Genomic DNA, 25,588 nt, shown 5'->3' on the forward strand with positions numbered 1-25,588 from the left:
TGCACTCAAACGCGTCACGCACCACGTGGCGGCGCGCACCCTGACCAGTTTAATCTCAAACACAATTGCAGTCAGTGATGGCTGAACAAAAGAGGAGCGTCGTTTGGAGCTATTTCACAGCTGTGAATGAAAACGTCGCCAACAGCATGTGTGTATTAAACCAGGATATCGGAGATTCTGGCCCTGTATTACTTGGTAACGGATTGAAACCAAATTTTGCGGTGTCGCCAACCTCTACTGACCATGCTGTAGCCCCTTTGGCTTTAGCTTTGGCTAGTGGCGTCAAGCTAATCAGAATTAACCAGAGAGTAACCGGAAATATACTATTTATCCTTCGAAGTAAAGCACAAATGTCACCCGTTGAAACAATTAAGGCATCTCACATGGTCTATGAGGGGGGCAACAGTATGGTATTAGTTTACAAGGGTTGCACATTTAATTAAATATACTCTACATGCAATTAATACAAATTTCTCGGTAATATAGCTTTTATTTTGCAGAGACATACCGGAAGTGTGTTGTGTCTATAATTTAATTGAAGTTAGCTTGACACTGTCTAACAACAATGAGGAGTAGCAATTTAAACCGTGCTATCACATTTTTCTAAGCTTCTACAAGGTACAGTAGCTAAATATGTGCAGAGATATTACCGACTGTCCACTTATTTTTGGATAGTTTGTGTGAAATATGTTAGCTAGCTAGCCTAGCTGTCTTTATGTGTATGTGGGACAGAGGAATTATGGCTAAAGCTAATCAACTAGTTAGCCTAACAATTGCCTTCGTGTCATTAGACACGTATCTTGTACTCCAAACGTTAAAATTATATTGAACTTTATAGCGATAAATGGAGACGCTATCTTCAAACATACATGCAAGGTTACCAATGAAGTCTAATGTTTACTGTTAAAGTGTTGAGGAAGCACATAAGCAGTGTGTCTTAGGTTTTGTTAACCCGAAGTTCCACCAGCTTTTGTTACATCCTTTTTTTTTTTGCAAGGAAATACGCCGAATTGTTAACAATTTTGTAATTTAAAACATATGGTGCATGTAACGGAGTACAGTTTTGTAGCTTGCATAGTTATATGGCAAAACTGTAGAATGGCATTCTGGTCAGTTACGGCTGGATTAGCATTAATTTTATTGCAAGGAAATACACCATCATCTCCTTTGTCACATTTAACTGTAATCCTCCACCAACAGGCTTGTGCCTTCAAAACGTTTACCAGAATTAGAAAGCTCATACGACTTGTATTATTTATGTCACTATGTATAGCACTATCCCTGTATTCTTTATGTTATGGTATTTTAATGTATCTAGCTCTATTTGTTGTTTAGATGGATAATCCTCATGGTTTATACATATATATACATGTCAACATATCGAGAGATGAGTCTGGTCAAGAGGGCCTTTGTACACTTGGGTTGAACTATTAGTAAAGAGGAAACAAGTGTAAATGTAACTTAATCTGATGAAAATATTGGATTAAAAACATAAGTGAAACATTATCACCAACAGCTAGAGGGTTATGATGACCTGGACACTATTCAGTAAATTACTTTGTGATCAGTTGTTGGGGCTTACTTTGGCCCTAATGTGTATTGGGAAGCAGTGCTACCATTAAACTGGAGCTACATACAATTTTACGGTGAAATGAGTGTTGATATGTGGCACACAATTAATTGTCATGAATGCAACAATTAGGGAAATAAGACCAAGCTCAGTCAGTTAAGGTAGTTTAAACCTTTAATCAGTGCGAATGGTTCCAGTAATGTTTGATATGCCACGGAAAGCTTTATGTAGAGCAAAAATAAATTATCTCTTTAACCATTATGTCCCCTTTCTTTCTTTAGGTTGTAACTTGCCCACCGTAACAACTGGATGCAGAGGCAGCTTATTTTATTAGCTCACAAGACTGTCTGTGTAGGCGTACACCCTCTTGGAGCACTTGTCAGGTGTCAGCAACTCTGGAAAGTGTGTAGAGCCTTTTCTGTCTCTTCATGCTTAAAACATCTACCTCCAACTGTTCGTGCATTAAATTTCCCCCCGCAAATCCATAATTTCTCCTTGGTATCCCATAAACACAGACTCCTCCAAAACGGTCGTCCGCTGCTTTCCCTACATCAGTGTTTCTCCAACCAGCCAGATATGGCAGATCAGAGGTTCATCGTGGAATACGCCAAACGCGGTACTGCAGGATGTAAGAAATGCAAGGACAAAATCCAAAAGGGCATAGTGCGCATAGGGAAGATTGTGCCAAACCCTTTCAGCGAGTCTGCAGGGGAGATGAAAGAGTGGTATCATGTGAAGTGTATATTTGAGAAGCTGGAAAGGGCGAGAGCCACCACGAAGAAGATTGAGGACATCACAGATCTGGAGGGCTGGGAGGAGCTGCAGGACGAAGACAAAGGGCTCATTGATAAACACGTTTCAGGTACAACAGGCACACACTCAAAATTACTTTTTTCTACTATTCAATAGCCATATTTCTTAGTAATGTTCAGTACGTCACAACATCTAATAAAACTGTTGCTCTTGTCTTCTTTGTACATTCGTAACCTTTTATAGTGGATTCTAGGTAGTTCTAACACTAACCTGGGAACTGCTGTTTAGGGGCACTGACCTTTGACCTTTCTAGGGAGCACATAAAAAGGAAGATTTTTCCTGTTAATGTAATCAAGACATTATCACATATTCGGAAAGTCAGCAGTCAATGAAACTGACCAGACGCTGCAGTACAGTGTTGATACTAACTAACCTGTCCACAGATTAGACACAGGTAAAGACTCACCTTTGATGTCATGGTACGCGTTCTACCCGGTGAGTTCCCGGGGCGCCCAACTCTACCATGTTATACGGTCATATCTGGGCTGGTGCCCAGATACAACCGTAAAGTTAATTTGAAACCCCCATCTCTGGTTAGGCTTTTAAATTCAGGTTAGAAAAACTAAACAAACGAATGAAGAAAACAGATTCAGGATTAAAACAACAGTGCAGGTTAAATGACACATACACAATTGTGTATGCATTGACATATAGGTGTGAGTGTGTAAGTATAATGTATATGTATGTGACAAGGGGATCCATTCAGTGTTAACATCTTTGTTCTTTCTTATGCCATTGTTTCACTTGTATGTTGAAAACTTAAATTGGTATGGTATGGTATCTCATGTCAAAGGGTCTTATTTGTTCTAAAGCCATTCGTCTTGTCTTGTAGAACTGATGGCCAAAGTCAATGCAAGTCCAAAGAAGAAGGTGCAGGCCAAGTTGAACACCACCAGCCAACTAATGGCTCCTCCTGCTGACCCATCTGTCAACGCTCCACGCAAGTTCTCAGGCTTCACTGGTAAGATATGACATCTCGGGTCAAGACGTTTCTTAAATTGCTCTAAAGCTATTCACAAATGAGGAAATATTACAACAAAAGTAACTGAAGCAAGGGACATTATACAAAAGATGATTTTCTCACTCGAGACAGCCTAAAGGAACATCTTGGATCAGAAAGGGTCAGAAAAATATATTCCACTTCTGTCTGATTATTCTCACATGGAGGAATGGGCCCTCAACACACCACACTTTGTCTCAAATAGCATTTGCATCAGCCTTAATAGACTGGCTTTTTAATGCTGAGAAATAAAGACAGTAAGATCCAGAATGTACAGCCAAACATGTATAGGTTCAGTTCAGATCGTTATTGTCCCACAAGAGGCAGAAAGGCAGCATAAAAACATACATTCACAGAACATAAACACAATAAGACTATTGAAGACATTAAAAGTGCTCATAATAAACACACAATACAAAACACAATAAAAGGTTCATGTGATAAAAGCAGCAAGAAAAACAGCAACAACAAGAACGGGGACAAGATAAAGTGCTAAGCTGTGTGGGGAACTAAGAGGCAGTTTTTTGGTGTATTAAAGTTTTAAGAGTGCTTATGGGATGAATTAAAAACTTGAACCTGTTGCACCTAATTTCTGGAAACCTGTATCTCTGACCAGAGGGGAGGATGTCACATTCCTTACAGAGAGGATGGTCTGGATTTGTTTTGATTGATTTAGCTTTTTCTGCTAAAAATCTCTGAAAGAGAGGGCTGCTGCTAACCAATGAGTTTATTCGCTACCTTGACAATTTTGCCCAGTTGATTCCTGTTTCACACATTCAAATTCCCATACTAACAAATCTGTGAGAAATTCAGGACTGATTCTATGATGGATCTGTAAAATAGCACCATCAGCTTTCTGTCAACATTAAAAACATTTAACCTCCACAGAAAATACAGTCTTTGTTGCCCTTTCTTCCATATTGCCTCAGTGTTCACATCAAAGCTAAATTACCGACGACGTCTAGATTGGAGTTTAGTAGGACAGGTCAACAAGCTTGTCCAATACACAGTCTGGACTGTAGCAATAAATAGGTTGAAGCTATACTATTTTTCATAATTCCAGCAATAATGTAAGACATCAGTAATAAACTCATATTTTGAAAAATGAAGTATACATAATGAAAAACTGCCTTTAATTTGAGTAGGCAGGAATATCTCTGATTTTTATGCAGCTTGAGAGGCACAACTAGGACAGGAAGTCCCTTGCTTCGAAGGACTATGGATATGTGTATTTTGGAAACAGCAGTTCCAAACTGTAATGTAACTGTTATCATTTTGCAGAAGTATTTTTGTAAATGTTTTCGAGAAATTGTTAGCATAAAGCCAAAGTACAAAGGCTGAAAATTCTCAGAAATTGAGTTATCCCCTTTAAAAGTAATCAGTAAATTCTGAAACTAACAGATAATCATTTAAACTGTTAAAATCAAGATAATGTGACTTTAAGTTTTTGTTCCATTGTAAATCCAAGCAGAAACACTTGTTTTGTCAAATTGGTTTAATCACTTGTACTGTTCCACTTCGCTGTCCTGTCAGCTGCGAAGGCTGGTATCTCCAGCAGCCCGGGACCATCTTCTTCCCCTGCCAAAGCCAGCCACGGCAGCCCCCTGTCCGCCCAGCTTTGTGACCCCCAGCACAAGGACTGCCTCTTCAGAGAGTTTCGCAAGCTCTGTGCCATGGTGGCAGAACACAACAGCTACAATGTCAAGACACAGATTATTGAAAAGTTCCTCAAGAAGGGCTCAGGTGGAGGTTGGTGTGTTATCAGTATTTTTGTTTATATTGTGTTTGTGAGCAGATTTCAGCATGACAGCATGTGACAGAATCCAAGGCCAGGTTTTCTACTACTAAATGTTTGTCTGAAATGTTCTTTTCGTCCATCCTAGATAAGTTCCATGGAGATCTTTACCTGACAGTGAAGCTACTCCTGCCAGGCGTTGTAAAAAGTGTCTACAACCTCAATGACAAGCAGATCGTAAAACTCTTCAGCCGCATATTCAGATGTGACCAGGATGCCATGGTGCGCGATCTGGAACAGGTCTGTGATCCATATGTTCTCACACATGAGCTCTCATGATTTGCGAATGTATACCACATATACTGAACTATACTACCTTCTCGCCAGCGATTATTCAAAGCAGTCTCATTGATATTATTAGATTGAAAATATATTTCTCAGGGGATTTTATTCTGCACCAATTATTGTCTCCTGACATTGTGTCTTGAAAAGGATGACAGGAACTAATTGTCTAAAAGGACACTTGTAAAATACAGTGGGTGTCTTATTTTTATTTTTTTTCAAGGGCGATGTGTCTGAGACAGTGAGGATGTTCTTCGAGGAGAGTAAATCATTTCCTGCGGCTACCAAGAGCCTCCTGACCATCCAGGAAGTGGATGCCTCCCTGATCCGCCTCGCCCAGCTGACCAAGGAGGATGAGCAGCAGACCGAGCTAGAGGATATTGCCAAAAAGTAAGACAGTACATCAGCATTTTCATATTAATTGGGCTGGCTGGTAAAACAGTACAGATAAGGAACTGCATAAGTACTGCAGACCTGCTATATTAAAAACAGTTTAAGGCTCTTCTTCAGCCTATCCAAAGGTAACATGAACTATCATGTGGCGCAGTTCAGTGTACTTTAAGTGACCTTTTCTGTGAAGTGATGTTTTAAGAAAACAATACTGTGTAGAATTCAGCCATTTGGCGGTGTCGCACAGCATCAACAGAGTGCAGAACTGTATTTAATTCTCGAAATAATTTTGTTTTTGTATTTTTGTATTCCGCATATCCCGGTGCTGTAAATACTCACTAGTACATGAAATGCTCTAAATCTGTGGCTGAAAATGGTCCCCAACAAATGCAATTTGCTACTGTCTGAGTAACGTCTGCTAAAATCTTCAGTGTCCAGCTGTTTTAGGAAATTACTTTGATTTTTGAAAAAAAAAAAAAAAAGGAAAGAAACTATAGATTTATGACCCATTTAAAAAAAGTCAGTATGAAAAAGGGGGCCGGTGGCTGAGTACCATAGACAGGTAGGGATGTCAGAAAGTATTGAGACAGACTAAAGCGTTGCTCGTTTTGGTAATGCTAACCAGCCAATTGCACTCTTACAAAGTACAATTTCAAGTCACTATGATCCCTGAGCCCTGACCACAGCATTTGAGCAAACTTTGAGGGCCAGCTATAGCAAAACTGTATGGAATATAAAAAATCCAAAAAGGTAACTTTTTCTGGCTTGGTCCAGAGATGTTCTGTACCAAATTTGGTGACGAATTTATAGGAGTAGCGAGGAAAAACTGATTTGGACAAAATTCAAAATGGTGGAAAATTGATCTAGACACAAATGGTTTATATGATAGATTGGATTAGAACTATAGATTTGTCTGGACCCACAGAATCCAGGAAAAGAATGTGTTTCTGAGATTTATGGTTCATAAATTACAGGCCAAAATGTAAAGTTTGTTGTTGTAGCGCCACCATCTGGCCAAATTGCACCAAATTTGACTCTGAACTCCATTGGGTCCTTAGCAATACACCCGCAAAGTGTGAAGTCGATCGGATGAACTGTTGTCGAGAAAATCGAAGGACATACATACATACAGCAAATATTTTCCTACAAACGTGTAACAGCCAGGGAGACAGATTTTATGATTTCTTTTCACAGTATTTTTCACAGTATATTTGTAAATGTTGCAATTATTTGTTTCCGCTTGTTTTGCTTGCACTGCTTTTTTATTGCTGGTATTAGTTGGTTTTTGCAGTTTTCCCTTTTTAGTGTCTGCCTCTGGCATGTCTCTCTCACACACTAACACACACACACACACTAGACATCTTCATATGAGAATGTACCCTCCACAGCAGCAGATGCCAGATAGGGACTATGTTTATTTTTCATAAATTGCATCTTGCTAGCAGTAAACAGACAGAAGCATTATTTTGTGCTGAACTGAATATAAGATTTACTTGTGTCATATGACACTGATAGGGGCAAAGCAAGCACGACTTGAACATGACTTGAAGTTGTATTCCTGTCAGACATTTGTCTTCAAAATGGCTAAAAAACATCAGGGTTTTTCTGAATAACTTACAGTTTCTGTGAAATGCAGTACTACCAAGCAATGTTATTTTATGTTTACTGCTTATGTGGTATTATTTTAGAACCTTTCTGGTCATAACTGCTTAAAATTCTGCTTCATACGATACTGTAATACGCCAGCATTTGCTTCACAGTTTCACCGCAGTGATATTCTGCATTCTCTTTTCATCATAGATGCACCGGTAATGACCTGAAATGCATCATTCGACTTATTAAACACGACTTGAAGATGAACTCTGGAGCAAAACATGTGTAAGTGTCTTTGCCTTCTGCCGAGAAGTTAATATTCATGTTCTTTTGACACTTTGATGGAAGGTTATATTTTCGTGCTAACCTTGAACTCCTCTTTCATTATGCAGCTTGGATGCTGTGGATCCAAATGCTTATGATGCCTTCAAGGCCTCGCGTAATCTGGGTGACGTGATTGAACGGGTATTGAGGAATCAGCAGGAGGCGTCTAATGGTTCAGGACCCAGGAAACTCCTCAGTGTGGAGGCCTCACTCATGACCCCTGTTCAGCCCATGTTGGTGAGTACTACTATCACCAAAATGTGAAAAATATATACACACACTCACTGTTCTCAACAGTTCTCCCTGATTTATCTGTTTAGTCTTTATGTGATTCAATGCAAGGCTGACTTGTCTGAAAAGCAATGATTTAAGGAAGTCACATTACCAAATAGTGTGAGGGAACTTGGCATAATTACAGAGGAGGAGGTTTTCATTCACATTTAAAAAATGCCTAGTTAAAGTCACTAATGAATTTTAAAATGAGTTCTAGAGAAAAACACACAGCTAAAAAGATTTTGTTTTGATGACTACTATTTCTATAATTACTTAACAAATTAAAATTATTCCCATCCTTAGTGCACCTTCCTGACCTCCTGAATTTCTTGAGGCACATGTGCACATACAAAATGAATCAAATGAACATTATGTGTCCTTCGGGTAATGGCCTCATTTAATTGCAAATTCTTTATACATTATGTATCCAACAGTAGGCCAATACTATAATAATCCATTTTTGCTTCAGTGCAAGGTATGTGGGTTACCTGTGAAAATAAACAACTAAATTGACTAAATTAGAAATAGATTTCCAATAAAAGACACTAGTTCTTGCTTTAATACCTTTTGGTTTTCAAAAGAAAATTAGGTTAGGTTAGAAATAAGATACGGCCCTCTGAATTGTTGAAGTCACTTAACGTGATGTCTTTGTCCTAATACCAAAGGCACCGTTTGACCTCTTTTTTTAGAAATGTTAGCTCAGAGGCTTTGAGTAGATTTTTACACTGTTGCATGCAAGAACATTTTTTTTAGATGAAACAAATTTCTTTCACTCAGTTCAGAATGTCAGCTATTCCTTTTTTAGCAATTGTACATTTGTGTTCACTTAAGATTAAGATGGCCAAACAGTTAGTATAAACAAAGCAAGCGCACCTCCACACACACACATTTAGTAAGACAGGAACTGACTATCTATCTAACCATTAAGCTGTGTCCCTGCCTGTGACTGGCCTGCCAGAAGATTGAATGAGATCCGTACTTTGAAACATCATATTCTCTAGATCTTGTGGTGTTTTCCGCTAATGTGAAGGAATCTGTTTCCAGCTGATTGCCTGTCAGTAGACAGCCAAACAGGCAGCAGCTGGACCTTACAGATAACTGTCTACTGTAAACGCATGACCATTCTGAATCCCTCTTTATAAATGCAAATATTAATTCAGCATGATTTAAATGTGTTTTCCAAAGAACCTACAGACCATTAAATTGCACATTACATAGCAGACTTTTAATTACACAGTTAAAAGTAAATGGACATTCACTGCAGCTATATCACATTTCAGTTTACAAATGAATAACACAGTCCAGTTCCCAACTTCCCACAGGCTTACAACTTTAGTGTTTTCAGGCTTAACTTCCTTCTCTTTTTAACATTGATTTTGCAGAAGCTACATCACCTTCCTGTTATATCCAGTAGACACATTAGGAAGGGTGAAACATGGAATTGAGTCAGGAAGAGTATGAACATGTTCATATAAACCAAGTGTAAATTTAGGGTGGTGAGCTTTGAAACATGGTTAGTGCACTCAGAGCAGCAGGTGAATGTGCAGTCACATTGTAGGCCTAGTCATATCGATCAGTGTAACGGTGCAATATTGCCAGAAGACACTGCTACAATATTGAGAAGGACAAATTAGGTTTTTAGTTGAACATTGACACAAACATGTCCACCAGATAATTGAGTTCATGTTGTAGTTTTGCTGAGTACAGTGCAGGCTTTTTCTCAACCGGAAACAGCTTCTCTCTTGCTGTCATTATCATTATTGCTCTCTCCTTTATGCAAAACCATTTCTATTGATTATGATAATACTGTATTCAACCAAGTAATTGCTGCGATCTGGGAACGTGGCAACATCTCTACAACAAAGTCGGGTCAAGAAACCACGAGCAGCCAGACGATCAGACGGGTTGTAAACAAGCCAATAATTTAGCCAAATTACAGAATCTAAACCACTTTATCTGGAGTTAAAACTGAAAGTGAGCACGGCCCAAATGTCATGAACCAGGAAGTGTGATGAATGTTTACAACAGTAGTGATTTTACTGTTCACCTTCATTTTATCTTTCAAATAAGTTTGGCTAACCTGAGGGTTTGTTTCCAACCTATCTGATCGTCTGACTGCTCGTGTTTCTTGACTCGTCAGACGTCTTTTCAGTTATGTCACAGTTATGTTCCCATATCTCAGCAGTTAACTTGGTGAGTCCAATGTTTTTATTACTGAAAGGAATAATGGCCCAAAGTACAAAAATGAAATGCAAATTATTAAAAAAAGTCCTTTTTTAAGGGTATATGAAAGTAGAAAGTCTAAAAGATAGGCCACTGGAGCAACTAGGGAAAACTTTAAATGAAAAGTAATTATATATGAGAATTTGGTTCCTTGCTGAGAGCTTGGTAAATTATTGTTTTCCTTTGTGATTTCAGGCAGAGGCATGTAAATCCATCGAGTACGCCATGAAGAAATGCCCCAACGGGATGTACTCTGAGATCAAGTATGATGGAGAACGTGTGCAGGTCCACAAGAATGGAGACAACTTCAGCTACTTCAGCCGCAGCCTCAAACCAGTGTTGCCACACAAAGTCAGTCATACACACACATACAGTACAAATGCAAACACACACACACACACAGCCTGTGAAGCTGTATACCGTGTATATTAGTATGACAATGCATGTCAGAATAGAATCTCCTCAGGTTTGTCCCTGCAGGATTAGCAACGTAAAGGTATTTTCCCAGTGTGAAATTCAGACATTTCCCACAGTGATTTTCTAGCATTTGCTTTCTCAGCGTGAGGCCGAGAGCCTTAAACATGCAGGGATAAATAGCTCCACATGATGTTCATTAGCCCTGTCAAACCACTAGAGGTTGCTGCTGTGCACACAATGTATACCTCACAGCAACCTTGAACCCCAGTAAACATCAGTAAATAACACCAGGCACAAGGTAAAAAAAGCCTTAGAGCTTTTGTGCATGAGGATATCCCTCGACCCATCCAAATGCTTATGGAGGCCTATATACTTATTTTTTCTTACTTTTCTCCCAATGCTGCAGGCATTTTAATCATAAGTCTCTTTTTCCAAGTTCCTACTTCACCCATTATTATTAATGACGACACCGGAAGGAACACCCCTTGGTTACTCAGCTTCTGAGCAGCTATTTAAGAACCAGCACCACTATCTTTCCCTACTGGGACTTGTTCTTGCTGGTGTCTGTTATAGAATGGCCCAGGTTTTGCCTTTCAGACATGTTTCCCTGTGTGCCTGCCCTGCCCATGCTGTCCATTATCATCCAAATGGCTGATAATGGACCCTCGGCCAGTGTAATTAGGCAATTTATGTTAATGTTAGGTTAACATTCTGTGGGGGTGGGAATGGAGTCTAATTACAATAGTCCAAGTTTCCTAATGTTTTTTATTCTGATCATCCACTACAGAGTATGATGAAGGTGGATAGTGGGTACAAGCCCAAATGAGGAAGACCAAATATGTTGTAGCATGCATAAAACGTTTGTCATTTCATCTACAGTTTAAAAACATGTTTTAATCTACATCAGGTCGACAATAATGCCCCTTATTATTTAGACAATTAGTTTTACAGTGTCAAGCCTATTAAAAACCTGGGGTGCCAGTCTCTTAAGTCTTGCTGTAATAGTTGTTTCAAATGCCTTTTTTTTTCTTTTTCTTTTTTTTACTCGGTACCTAAGCCCTGTGTGTGTCCATGTTGATGTTTCAGGTGGCCCATTTCAAGGACTACATCCCTCAGGCTTTTCCCGGAGGCCACAGTATGATATTGGATGCTGAAGTCCTCCTAATTGACACAAAGACCAGTAAACCCCTGCCCTTTGGGACCTTGGGTGTACACAAGGTGAGAACACAGAGAACACAACAGCCAATTGTTTTTTATTTATTTATTTTTTTTACATGAATTTGTCACACAGCTTTTTTCTTTTTCTTTTTTTTTTACCAGTCGTTGTCACACTTCACACTTTCCTCTCCTTTCCTCTCCCTTCAGAAAGCAGCCTTTCAAGATGCCAATGTGTGCCTTTTTGTTTTCGACTGTATCTACTTCAATGGCGTGAGTCTCATGGAGAGGTAATGTGTTTTCATTCTATTCATTAAAGTTAGTTTGCCTCATGGGTTTGGTAGTTTAACTTCAGATTTTCTTTACTTTCAGTACTAGTTTTACTATGTCTGGTAGCATTTTGAATGATTAATGAAAGAAATTGTGGACATAGTATATATGTGTAAAATATATCTACCTACATTTTTAAATTCACATGCAATTAAGCAACAGCAGTTATTTTCCCAAAACTAGAATATTTTATTATCTTGCATATTAACACAAAAGCTAAAACCCTTGCACACATAAGTTTTTACAACTAAACAGTATTTTAGTTGAGTAGCATCTAGTTTTGTCCCCAGTTTACATTAATAACTATGGACGTTGTGGATAGTATAAGCTGTCTTACATTTATCCACTGCCATCATACTCTCCAGGCCTCTGAGTGAACGCAGGAAGTTCCTGCATGACAACATGGTTGAAGTTCGCAACAGGATCCTGTTCTCAGAGATGAAGCACGTCACTGTAAGTAAAACTCTGAATTTGGCTTTCCGCTTTATGTATACATCTGTAATAGCTCATGATATAATGTGTGTGTGTGTGTGTGTCTGTCTGTGTGTCAGAGGGCAGGAGATCTGGCTGATATGATAACTCGTGTCATCAGAGAGGGACTAGAAGGCCTGGTGCTGAAAGACATAAAGGTTAGTTGCTTTTTTTTATCTCCATATGGAAAGAAACTGATGGGAATATGTATCTAATGTAACAGTGGGGAAAAAAGTGAACACAATGAGCAAGTCATACTTTTTTATAATTAGTTATTCAATAATTGTAAGTACAGATGTTGCTGAAACATTAGGATGTTCCATCTCTGTATATCTGTATGTCTCAGGGCAGCTATGAACCAGGGAAGCGCCACTGGCTGAAAGTGAAGAAGGACTATTTGAACGAAGGGGCGATGGCAGACACAGCTGACCTGGTGGTGCTGGGGGCCTTCTATGGAAAAGGCTCGAATGGTCTGTAAAATTTTCAGCAATTCTGACAGTTAATATGCGTTTTGGTTAATTATATGAACACACCCTTTATTACACATTACAATAGGATTTGGTATGAGAACACTTGAAACTTCTTTACCCTTGTAGATCAATTGGTTAAAATATAATCTGTATGAATTTTACTCAGAAGAGAATGGTGAAATTAACAATAACACAACTCTGTTACATTATGAATACAAAAGCCCAGAATCCAGTTTAGCAGCATTTCATGTGAAAAATATGCAGATAGAACATGTCATTGGGTAAAGCATACAAGCAGACAAGATATGGGACCCACTGAGAAGGCTGGGTAATGAGCATATAACACAATGGAAGCATAACAAATGCAAAAACAAAGGTACAAATCTCAAAAGCATGGCTAATGAAGACAGCTCATGCAGTGTGAAGACAAGCTAACAGCAGAAACAATAAATCAGATAAAACACTTGTCATAACATACTGTGGGACAAAAGTGGGAAGTAGAAAACAACAGCTGGGAAAAAAGGCCTTTCAAGTGGATTTGAAGAGGCTAGTTTTGGGAAGTTAAAGTTGTCATATTATGGCCATTTTCAGGTTCATAATTTTATTTTGGGGTTGTACCAGAATAGGTTTACATGTTTAATTTTCAAAAAACGCCATATTTTTTGTCATACTGCACATTGCTACAGCACCTCTTCTCACCCTGTGTCTTGAACGCTCCGTTTTAGCTACCAAACAAACTAAGCAAATGGACACACATGCACATAATATCCTTTTGCTAGACAAACACAGCCCTGGTTGTGTAACTAGGGACCAAATACACTGTTGGTTATGACAACGGCCTCCACGTAGTAAAGCAATGTAAACAGCCGTTGTAGATGTACTTTATTCATCTTTTAGAACAGCTCATAGCTGGAAGGAAAAAAAAACTACAACCTACAACTCTGCACTTGAACATTCGGTAAAGGTTGCCTTGTTTATTTTAAATCAAATCCACAACTAATAACACATACTTACAGGTTGTGATTCTGAATCTCCAGATTGGCTATACAGAGTCAGAACTGCACCGATTTTCAGGAGTAAGTGTTTAGAAAATCCTAAATTGAACTGTTGATGGTTCACAAAGCAGTCCTCGGTAAAATGAAGTGAGCACAAAAAAAGGTTGGGGTTGTAGTCCTGAGGAATAGTGTTTAAAATAAAATTTTAACCACTGATTCTTGAATTCATCGTCCTTTGGAAGACAGTACAAAGGAAATTTCCCCTCGCACTGACGAATACGGAAGTAAAGGCTGGACTACAATCGAGCTGTTTTCAGGAAGTTCAGGAGCAGTGTTTTCTGTGGTAGAGGGTAACTCCTTTCGGGGTGGGCTTTTTCACTTTGCAAACCTATTACACACACAAAAAAGATATATAACGCAATAAAGGAAAGGGAAAAAGCCAAAAAGCATAATATGACCACTTGAAGTGAAATTATACAATGTACCCATGTATATTCAAAGCCTGTTGAGGGATTATTCAGTGAATCTGCAGAGTCTCCACAGGCAGCACTTTTCTAAATTTCCCTATTAATGCCATGTGTGTTCTTCTACCCACCAGGGGGCATCATGTCCAGTTTTCTAATGGGCTGTTATGACCCAGACTCCAAGAAATGGTGCACAGTCACCAAGTGCTCCGGAGGCTATGATGACGCCACCTTGGCCAGGCTCCAGAAAGAGCTGGATGTGATCAAAATCAGCAAGGTCAGAGAGGATCCACTTGGAGGCCTGTCTGGAATATTGAGCTGATGTAGTAAAATTGAAAATGAATCTTTTTGTCTGTGCGTGTCTTTGTGTAGGACCCAAGCAAAATCCCAGGCTGGTTGAAAATCATCAAGAACTATTATCCAGATTTCATTATTCGCAACCCTGAGGTGAGATTTCACTATTCAGCACATTTGTATTTCCCAGTAGGCCTGTTCATGCACAGCCCAGTTGTACACTGTGTACTGCAGACCTTTTTTAAATGAAGAGATGAGTTAAAAGCATCTCTTGCAGTTTCTCCAAATAAATTACTCTCAAACATATTGATGATGACCACCAGCGCTGCAGAGCTGGGAGGTGTTTTCAACCTGCATATCTACTGAAAATTGTCTTTAATGAAATTACCCTTTCTGGCTTTCAACTCTGAAAATAGAACTTAGTAATGAAATCCACAAACTTCTTTCCTTAAACAGTAATAGTCATGGCTTTTATCCCCATTTTAACACAAGTTAGAATTGCTTTTTTCATTTAATGGAGAATCAGTCATATATTTGCCTTGTCATTTTTATTTCACCTGCTGCTTCCTCTGCTGCAGCAAGCACCTGTCTGGGAGATCACAGGCGCAGAGTTTTCCAAATCTGAAATGCACACCGCTGATGGCATCTCTATCCGCTTTCCCCGCATGACGCGCATCCGTGATGACAAGGACTGGAAGAGCGCCACCAACTTGCACCAGCTTAAAGTATGGTTATTACCTTTTTGATTCAAGTACACATGCCAGTCTGATAGTGCATTGGTGTTAATAATGTATAGTTCTTCCTGAGTGCAGGAGAAAATTAAACTTTCTACACCCTATTTTGATTAGATACTTACTGCTCATTCAAGGACATGACTTGTAGGAAATGTTTTCTGAAATGCATTTAACTGAAGGCACCACAGGGAAAAATTAACCACTGACACCAACGATTAGGATAGCAATCACAAAAGATGCCTTGCAAATCAGTTACTCATTTGATATTGAATACCCAATGGGTAAGTCCTGGAATTGTTTGTTCCTAATTACTTGCACTTTCCATCAGAATATATGATGGAAGGTGGGTGAGAAAGAGGAGGTAATGTGATATAGGTGATGGGAGGAGTGAAATAATTAGGCATACTGTTGAACAAAGCACCCATGGGACTGCATAAGTTAAGTATGATTTAAATGACAAGGACCACATTTGCAGTCAGAGGTATCTGCAAACCTTGACAAATGAGTTGAAATACTGGCTCAGGCAGTTAACATGCCTGCGCTAAATTATTTGAATGCAACACAGGTCTTCAATCTCTTGGCTGAAGCCCATGTTGTCATTTCATCACTCTGCTCAGGAGCTCTTCCGCATATCAAAGGAGAACTGTGACTTTAAAGTGACAGCTGGACCGTCTACATACGGCGATGACAAGGGCTCATCAGGAGGGGACAGCGGAGGAAACTCCCCGTCGTCCTCGTCCCATGGAAGTGCTCCACCCAAGAAAACCAGTAAGTACACAACATAAAGAGGACGAGAACTGTGTGGCACCACATTTTCACTATTTTCATAACTTTTTTTTTATTGTACAAAATGATGCTTATACAACAGTTTATTATTATTATTTTTTTAAATATTTAAAGCTACAACACGTTTGTAGTAAGGCAGGATGTTTACCGTTAGTGTTTTCAGACTGGGGCTGAAACTGACAGTTACTTTCATTTTACCTGTACAATGTCAATAGTAAGGAATGTCCATCACAATTTCCCATAGTCCGAGATATTTTTCTTTGCTTTTATTGCTTGATTTGTTGAAAACCCAAAGATATTCACTTCAAAATCAGAAATACTTTATTGATCCCCGAGGGGAAACTCTTTACTTTCATATAGAAAAAAGGAAAGCAGCAAAATAACTCAAAACAATTAATCAATTATCAAAATTGTTGCTGATTTATTTTCTGGCAATCGATTGACTAAACATGAAGCAAATTTTTGCCTCATGTTAGCACAAATTTGATCGCCTAAGTGTTTTTGCAGTCCATGTTTATTCGCCCCCAAACAGCCAATGTACCAACAGTAGACATTAGCTAGCAATGTACTGTACCATGTGTGTATTCTCCTACAGACCACTCTACTTTTTCCCTGGTTCAGTATATTCATGAATAGTAGTTATAAAGCCTTTGGATAAGCACTTTTTTTGCTTCAGTCGTGCGATGCATCCTCGCCCTCACTGCCTACACCCACAGCAATGTCAAAATGTCTCCACCATTTAAATGTGTTTTCAAATATCAGATTTCAGTAAGGACGCAGAAATGTGAAATGTATGGCATTTATTTTACAGTGGAATATGTTTCATAGTATTATTTTAATTTGACCAGTAAAGCAGAAAGAGATGTGTTGGTGGATTGAAGAGGCAAAACAGTTGACCCCAGTGTGATGTCACGGAGTGCTGCTTTATTTGATATATCATCAATAACATGCTCTTACTTCAGACAGCAGCAACCCACCCAAACCAAAGGCGGTAAAATCCCAGCCTCGCACTCCTGGCTCAGAAACACCCAGTGCCAAGAAGGTATTGTATTTACTGCACAGTATGTTCACATGACAGATGTACACTTGCATCACTACAATAATCCTGTCAGACAGTTTGTGTGTGGGCTTGAGCTGCACGGGCTAAACTTGATGCAGTAGTGATGAACTGACCGTTCTGTTTCCTACCAGGTGAAGAAAAGTGAAAGTGTTCACAGCAATGGACAGACCAAAGCAAAGGCAACGTCTCAACTGCTGGAACCAAGGAATGACAAGGTTAGTCAATAAGTCTCTCTTCATTTAACTGTAAGCAAACAAGTGCGCAGAAACAGTTTGTAGTGGCGATCCAGCTCCCACATGTTCAAACTCAGATTGGTAAACTATGGTGCTTTATAAAATTGTACTGAGGAGAAAGGCGTTTCTGAACATTCAAATTCTGCCATTTGTAGGGTTTAATGGCTCTTTACACCAGTTGAAGGAAAACTACGGTCTTATCGTTACTATTAGTTATGATAACAGTGTACTCACTAAAGTAATTGCTGAGATCTGGGGATACAGTGACATCGCTAAAAAAGGGGCAAAGGTAAGAAACAGGCTGTAAACAGAACGGCCGTTTAACCCGATTATGTCCTACTAAAGCTTGCGTTTCTTGCCCGATTGGACCTATTTTTAGACATGACGCCACATTTCACAATCTCAGCAATTACTTTGCCCAGTACAATCAAATCCAAATCAGAACCGGTGATCAGAGCTACGAAAATGACACCCAACTTGTACTAAACCATAGTTTTCAGTTAACTTGTCCTGTACAAGCTATGCCTAAAAAACAACAAAACAATAGTGTTCAAATGATTAGTCAATTGACTGATTAATAACAATTCATACATTTCAATAACTGTTTTAGTCAATCAGGTTAAATGCATCTTGCCATGCAGTTTTTTACAGTACTTAGGGTAAGTGACACTGGTTTCCTCTGCTGACCGTTTGTATTTTTCCTGCAGACACTACTGGACATCTTCAGTGGGGTGAAGCTTTTCCTACCCGTCTCAGTGCAGGACTTTGACAAACTGAGGCGGTACTTTGTGGCGTATGACGGAGACCTCGTACTGGACTATGATGCCGCCTCAGCCACACATACGCTGGCTGAACCTGAAGAGGACAGCCAGGCCCAGAGAGTGTCACCCAGCTGGATCTGGGAATGTATCCGCAAGAGGCGTGTCGTCCCTCCCTGTTAACAATTTTTAAAAAAACAACACATTTTATACATTGCGTTAACCTTTCCATAAACTACTGCACATCAGTGTAACGTCACTTTTGTTCCATGTAAAACCATATGAACATGGTTGATCTTTAGGGTTTGGGCACAAAGGCCAGATCACACACACACTGTTTTGGGGAGATTGCTGTGACACCAGACGTGATTTTTATTTATTCAATTCAAACCCCTTTTGTTGTGTACACTTGCAAACCAGCAGAGGACACATACAATATACATTTAGTTTATGCCAATTTTGTGTAATTGGTAGATTGTGAAGACTGGGGATGAATGTAGCCAATTTACTGATGACATTTTTGATAAAATGAGGTCTGTGAGCAAATGGAAAGTGTACTGTAGATGAGTTCTTGTAAGAAAACGTCAATAAGAAATGTAGTTAAAGTGAAATGCATTTTACAAAGAGATCATGTGACATAAATTACAGTACAGACTTGAAAATGAATATGCAGCAGAATTAAGATGAGTTTGATCAGCATCATGCATTATTTTTACTGCCTGAGTGAAATATTTTGCGAGGTATTAAACCCCAGCTCATGAACTGAGAACAACCAAATTTGTCTGCCATTAGGAATAAACAAAATGCTGATAAGGATAATAAAAATGTTTCAGTAACATTTTGATGCTATTTATTTTCTACAAATTGCAACAGTTTGCACTGCAGCTACTTGCAGTGGAGGTATCAGGGATATGATAGAAATGGATTTCTCATGGTGTAACCACTGCCTTCCCGAACTGCTGATGCACTGTTCCAGAATTTACCAAGATCATATGAAAAGCATTAGTAGTTTTAAGAAGGCTTTCCTCCTCCTAAACTAAATACGTTTCACTTTGATTCTAAATCATGAGACTCTTTCTACAATCCGACGAGATGCTGAAAGGCTTTTACTGCAGCCTCCTGCCTCTGAATGGCTTTCAAGGATAATTCAGATTTGCCTTTTTATCCCTGGGATACTTTAGGCTATGAGGTGCTTTAATTAAATGTTTGAATGTATTAAAGCTCTGAGGGGCAAAATCCACATGAGAAGAGGGAGGAATATAGAGGCAAGAAAGTCCTTGTAAAAACCAATCTCTGGCCGAAATCTTAAGAGTCAAAGTAGTCTATACTCGCATGCACAAAGGATACCCAATGAAATTTTAATGCTGCAGCAGAGGATTGAAAGAGCATCTCAAAAGGAGTATACTGCCAGTGTCATGATATAAATGGGTCAATTTTGAAGCTATTATACATGATTCTGATGAAAGTAACAAACCAAGGAGCTAATGATTGTAGCAACAGTCTTTTTGATTGGAATAAAGTTTAGCAATCATTTAAATATTTGCATAGTGCTTGGTGGGGGGGGGACTTCAAAGACACACACTTTTTTTTTTTGCAATTTTGGTCCAGAAACATGCATGTACCTTTGATCAGACATTTAGGCAGTGGATTATAGTTTGCTCTCATCAGGAATCAGTCTCATCCAGTTTTCTCTTTCCTGACGATCCTTCTTTAGAGCGACTCCACCACTGCAAGTCAAACTCTTCTTTGATGTGACAAGGCTAAGAAGTAGAGCAGATGACAGTGTTGATTTACTATTTTCAAAAACAAAACTCGGCTGCAATATAAAACATTCATTTTGGGTATGTTCATTCTGAACATGCTTTGTCAAAGGGCTTTTTTGTTTCATCTGATGGACCGCTTTTGTAACTCCAAAACTGAAAACGTAGAATTAACGCCTTTGCGAACAGTATTTATGAGAGGAGGAAAAAGTAACAAAGATTGTTTTCAGCAATAATTAATACCCGCTAAAAGTCCACTAATGTATTTGCTGTGCGCAGATGCTTCTACCGTCTGTTCTACTGCAGGTTTGCCGTTCCTTTCAGAAATCGTAGGCTCCCATTATTTTCAAAAAACATTAAAACAATTCAGAGACATACTGGTGTCTCTGAATTACTATTAAATGACGTACTGTAAAAGGCCACAGTCACTGCAGTTGTAGTTATATTTCAGAAGCTACACTTAAAGAGATCATTGCACATTGCCTAAATGTGGAATGGGAAAATTGTAATGATCCATGAATCACATAACAAGCTTTATAATAAAGGTGTAGAGGAAAATATTCCTTTAGTCAAGGCAACAAACGTGTGTTGGAAAGTTTTAGCTCCTTAACGATCATGTATACTTCACATTTTTGCCAATGGTTCTCTCACACACACACACTGCAGTTTTATGTTTTTGGTGTATCTTTCCCACAGTTCCAGGCATCCACCGGTTTCCATTCATTTCTGTGGTATGAAAGTCAATTAGAAGACTCTTTAAAATTACTTGAGTTTAAAACTGAGTTGTGTGATCCATCACAGTGAACATCAAGTATGCATTAATTTTTGTCAGTGGTACATTATTATGTGGAAATACAGTTTACACAAGTCTACACTGCATTACCTCATGATACTGCAACTGACAAGATACTGCAGACTTGATGTTTACTGTGATGGATCACACAACTCAGGCAAATTTCAAGAGAGTAATACTGGATTTTCATACTATATGAAAATGAATGGAAACCGATGGATGCCTGGAATAACATTAATATGTTTAAAACACATAGCTATGATGTAAAGTATATGTGGTTTGTAGTAAAACAGTTTTTTGTTTTCTTTTTAGCAAAACCACTGGTATGGTAAGTCTGTAGTAGCCTCTGATTGCAGTAGGTTTACACTTTTCATGACTTCAGTACGAATAATGCACAGATAACTGTACAAAAGCTTTTACAGTAACTTTGACTTTGAAAGTTGGTTGACGGTAGTAAGGCATTGAAGAAAAGACTAAGATAGACTTTTCATGAGCAATGATTACCCTTGTAGTCTGCGAAATAGCAGCCAGAGACGACTATTAGAAAACATCAACTTCATGCCACTAGAATTACTTTTGGGTAAACAGCTGATTGTCCTGGATCTAAATCAGCAGAATGAGACTGTTGTCTGTCACAGCCTGTCATTGTGAATTAGAATAAGACTGTTATACTTTTCTCATAAAAATCTTGCTGCAAGCTGCTTTTAAATGGAAATAAAGAGCTTCTTTATCAAATCAGACCCATTTTAACAAGACGTTTTGACATTTGCCTCTCAACGAAAAGCCTTTGACAGAATCAATACTGAGCTAGATGATGGGCAAGTCAATGCTGCTTGTAGTACCTGTCTAGAAGACTTGATCAGTGTTGCAGAGCGCAGACTGGAGGGGCTGACGGCCACTGCCTTCTCTACTCGCTCCAGCAGGATCCTGGTTCTGGGGATGTGACTCCACGACACACCAAGGCCCGGCTGCACCTCCCCGTTACCACTTCTCGTAACATGGTTTGTTACCTGCAGGCCCAGACACCATTACGTTTAGTATTTAGTTTTTTTTCCTCTCTGGGGATTATCACACCATTTCTTCATTCTGTCGTATGGTTTAGTATGGCTTGCCAGAGAAAATACAAGCTTTAGAAAAGAGAAAAGTATAAGTGGGACAGCCACATTGTCCCACTTTTAATCAAATGCGAGCATCAAACAGCCTATGAAATTATTTTTAACTCACTTCAAATAACTTGATGATTTGAGGTGAAAGCAAATGTTCTTTGGTGCATGCTTTTTAATGTGATTAGTTATAATTACATAATTAGTGTGATTACATAATTAGAACCTCCAGTCATACACCTGAACTAACAAATGGATTTTTGTTTTACACCTTTAATTGTCAAAAATGAGTAACCTTTTGTTTTTTTACCCAAACGAAGGTGGGGGAAAAAAGTTTAGTTTTCATTTCAGGTCTCAAAGCAATTACAAGAGGAAGTGTGAAAGGGTTTAAGGAGAGTTTAGATTGCATTCAGAGTAGCACACGTCAAGGACTATGTCATCCTTACCAAAGCAGCAACATTGAAGTCCTTTGCCATCGTCTTAAGAACTCCTGCTACTTGTATCATCAAGGACATGCCTGGAGGCACAGGAAGTTGTAGAGAGGTTTGTTCGTGTACAGAATACTCTCAATGTCTTTCAATGGTACTTTCTAAGCAATTCCAGAGTAGTAACTCAGACTACAGACACTATTGTTGTGATATTTACAGTCTTTAATATTCTTATGGTTGACTCATTTTAGCTCTAGCGACGCTGGCGGCTGAGCTCTAGGGATGGCAATGTCTGTGAGTCCACGACTTTGGTCCAGACTGAAAACACTAGACGGGTTGCCATGAGATTTGAAACAGACATTCATGCTCCCCACAGGATGAATTGTAATAACTTTGGTAATCCCTTAAAGGCCCCAAACACCTATTTCCTTTTTGTTAGTTTGTTATTTCACTTTTTTTTTTAAATGTTCTGAGATTACTACCTACTTCATCCCAACATTTACTAACTACAAAATTATCTACTGAACTGAGCTAATTCTCTTGGTCTTTAACCTCCACTTTGGAGAAATAGTCTATATTGCTTTTGTTACAATGTTATCTTGACTATGGTTTCAGCCATTTTGTTTCATTTGTTTTTTGTGGGTTTTCTATTTGACCAGACCAGCCCAGGTGTGGAGAAAAAGGAAACAGCTTGAAGGGAAATAAACTATATCTTTCTTATAACAAACTTCTCAAAGCTCAAGCTGAGGTTGGTCGGGTGTTCATTTCTTCATGAATAAACGAGTCTACATAGACCAGTAGTGTTTGTTTAAAGTGTAAATAAATACTTAAATACTTTAATTAGTTACTTTTGTAAACTTAATATTTTCAGTGGAAGTTTTAATTACTTTTTTTTGTCTTTTGTAATGTAATTTTACAGCCGCTAATGGCAGGTTTATTTTAGATGCCCCCTTTGAACCCTGTTGTATTGAGGGATTGTTTGATTAGATCACAGTTCTATAAACCAATTATTAGCAATAAAGTTGAAGAAGTTCACTTAGATTAAGAACTGTAATTATTTTAACTGTCAAGAGGCCAGACTCCAGCTGAAGCAGCTCCAAGGTTAATGAAAACAGATCTATTTATAACTGATATCAGAAATTTGACTTTTTACTTTAAATGTGATGGTTTGGGGTTTAACGTAACTGTACAAACATTTGTTATTTTCACACTTATGATCGAAACTAACTTAGATGTCATGCTTCCAAAATGTATGGGGACCCTGTTGTGATATTTATTTTACAGATTCCTGACAGACATGGACATTTGGATTTACAGACTCAGGTGTAAACACAGCCTCAGGTATGATGGACTATAATGGACTAGCAGAAAGAGATATCACCTTCATTTTGTTTGCCTCCCAGTAGAGGAGAGATAACAGCTGACACCGAGTCCACGATCACTGCCTTGACAGAGCCACCGCCAACAGACGCCTAATACAAAATGTGACAAAATTAGATTGCTACAAATTTTATTCGTCTTTCTCAAAAGGTTCCCTAGGTACAGCAGGACGGTTGGTATATTAGTAGCAAAAGAAAAATAACGTAGCTGCAAACAAACCTGAAGCCTGCCACTGTGAAGACTGTACAGACAGTCAAGTAAAGAGAAGACGTCAAACAAACGAAAGATATGGATCCTCTGAAGAGCCTCCATCTGTAAAATGACAGTTTCTTGTTTCACTTCATTTTATATTACACATCATGTAATATAAACTCAATTCCTGTCAACTCACCTGCTCTTCTGTGTTACTTGTTTCAGCTTGTAGCATCTGAAGCAAGCGGCTGGCAGTCAGCCCTCCTGTCGTATCGATAAATATTACACTCTGTTTCAGTTGGTAAGAAATGTGCACTGCGACACCAAAACACACCTAGAAGACATGACAAGCGGGCAGGGAATAGTTAAAGATAGCATGGATAATTTTGCTAAACGGTAACTCTAAAAAGTATTATTTCAGCCACAGTACAATTTCTTATTCTATACGACAAGAGGGAATTCTAAAAAGAGGGAATTTATGAGGCTGAAATTATCAGTGATGGAGAGGAGGTTGGAAATGTTCACCTGAGATTTGCCGCTTCCTGGGCCTCCTGACAGCTCTGTTATCTCTCCAGTATACAAGCCTGAATCCAGCACTTTATCTAAGCTGCAAGAAACAAGGTACAATTCATTACTCACAACTGCCATCCGATGTAATAAACTATTAAGTCCAAGATCATCCGTAGAGCCAACAAAAACTGCAGTTGGGTAAACATAATACAAACAGAGCTTGCATTAGGTTCCAGACCATTCTTAAGATGTTTGGCCAATTCCTAATTTCAGTTGCTGTTTCATTGCTTCTTATCAAGCTCAGCCACTGGCTGTGTCTTTCAAATCGAATCTATCAAAAATAGTTGGCTTTTCATTAATCTTTGTGTGTAAAGTAGTACTAATTTAAATACATTTCCACCGAAGAATGAAGTCAAATACAATACATTGCTAAATGTACAGTATATACTTGTTTTATATGCATTTACTGCTGTAAATTAAGTGAACAACATAAAAGGTAACAGGATGGCTTTTTTTTTGGTTTGCAATATTTGAATAATTAGAGAGGGGGGATCGAACCAGGATGTTGCGATAATTGGGGAGTGGGGGGTGTTGCGATCACAGTATATGGTATGGTATGCATCTTAACCACCAGGCCACCACAGCATCCCTGTCTGCAGTTGTAATGGTGGTGCTGCAGTAAACCGTACCAAAAGACACTTTGATGGATTTTTGTGGCAGAAGTTTTGTCTGCTAACTAGTATAATGCTAACATTGACAATCAAATTAAGTGAAATCCAATGTGGCCCCATGTTGGGAGGAATTTGTTGGCTCCAGCTGTTCTCACCTCAGCTGTTAACAGCCAGTTCTTTAATTTCTCAGTGTTAACATTTAAAGGCCTTTTTCTCACACACCCAAACATCTTATACAGAATGTAACACTACGACCCACCCACCCCATATACAACCACCTGTTATCACGTGACTGAAGTTCCATACATGAGATGCATTTGA

The 25,588-nt window shown here is 38.8% G+C and overlaps 2 protein-coding genes across 5 annotated transcripts in view; one reads left to right on the top strand and one right to left on the bottom strand.

The window, feature by feature from the left end:
• Window positions 1–19,268, top strand: lig3 (ligase III, DNA, ATP-dependent). 4 transcript variants are annotated; one of them, XM_044221446.1, is made up of 21 exons: window positions 1–148; window positions 1,852–2,432; window positions 3,216–3,344; window positions 4,917–5,132; window positions 5,267–5,418; window positions 5,684–5,850; window positions 7,651–7,728; window positions 7,836–8,004; window positions 10,459–10,614; window positions 11,767–11,898; window positions 12,046–12,125; window positions 12,531–12,618; window positions 12,717–12,794; window positions 12,983–13,106; window positions 14,700–14,842; window positions 14,938–15,012; window positions 15,438–15,584; window positions 16,211–16,361; window positions 17,342–17,421; window positions 17,571–17,654; window positions 18,380–19,268. In XM_044221446.1, the coding sequence occupies exons 2-21, from the start codon at window positions 1,880–1,882 to the stop codon at window positions 18,611–18,613; spliced, it is 3,036 nt and encodes a 1,011-aa protein (XP_044077381.1). In that variant the 5' UTR covers window positions 1–148; window positions 1,852–1,879; the 3' UTR covers window positions 18,614–19,268. The 4 variants fall into 4 exon arrangements, with proteins under 4 accessions (XP_044077381.1, XP_044077382.1, XP_044077380.1 ...); XM_044221447.1 differs by lacking the exon at window positions 1–148 and adding an exon at window positions 170–195; XM_044221445.1 differs by lacking the exon at window positions 1–148 and adding an exon at window positions 464–618.
• rad51d (RAD51 paralog D) overlaps window positions 18,470–25,588 on the bottom strand; it is a 20,204-nt gene continuing 13,085 nt past the window's right edge. The window contains exons 4-11 of the mRNA XM_044221454.1: window positions 24,612–24,693; window positions 24,286–24,420; window positions 24,114–24,206; window positions 23,896–23,986; window positions 22,533–22,603; window positions 21,826–21,993; window positions 20,053–20,190; window positions 18,470–18,606 (exon numbers count right to left, since the gene is read on the bottom strand). Of these exons, the coding sequence (XP_044077389.1) occupies window positions 20,095–20,190; window positions 21,826–21,993; window positions 22,533–22,603; window positions 23,896–23,986; window positions 24,114–24,206; window positions 24,286–24,420; window positions 24,612–24,693 (736 nt within the window). The 3' untranslated portion in view covers window positions 18,470–18,606; window positions 20,053–20,094. The remainder of the gene's footprint in view (window positions 18,607–20,052; window positions 20,191–21,825; window positions 21,994–22,532; window positions 22,604–23,895; window positions 23,987–24,113; window positions 24,207–24,285; window positions 24,421–24,611; window positions 24,694–25,588) is intronic.

The sequence above is a fragment of the Siniperca chuatsi genome, linkage group LG14 (genome assembly GCF_020085105.1).
Source record: "Siniperca chuatsi isolate FFG_IHB_CAS linkage group LG14, ASM2008510v1, whole genome shotgun sequence".
Classification (NCBI taxonomy): Eukaryota; Metazoa; Chordata; class Actinopteri; order Centrarchiformes; family Sinipercidae; genus Siniperca; species Siniperca chuatsi.

Bases quoted from the DNA above. Each gene is read 5' to 3' on its own strand.
- lig3 (XM_044221446.1), top strand. From the start codon at position 1,880: ATGCAGAGGCAGCTTATTTTATTAGCTCACAAGACTGTCTGTGTAGGC. The intron at 15,013-15,437 runs GTGAGATTTCAC...CCTCTGCTGCAG, and splicing joins TCATTATTCGCAACCCTGAG to CAAGCACCTGTCTGGGAGAT. The intron at 17,655-18,379 runs GTTAGTCAATAA...TTTTTCCTGCAG, and splicing joins TGGAACCAAGGAATGACAAG to ACACTACTGGACATCTTCAG.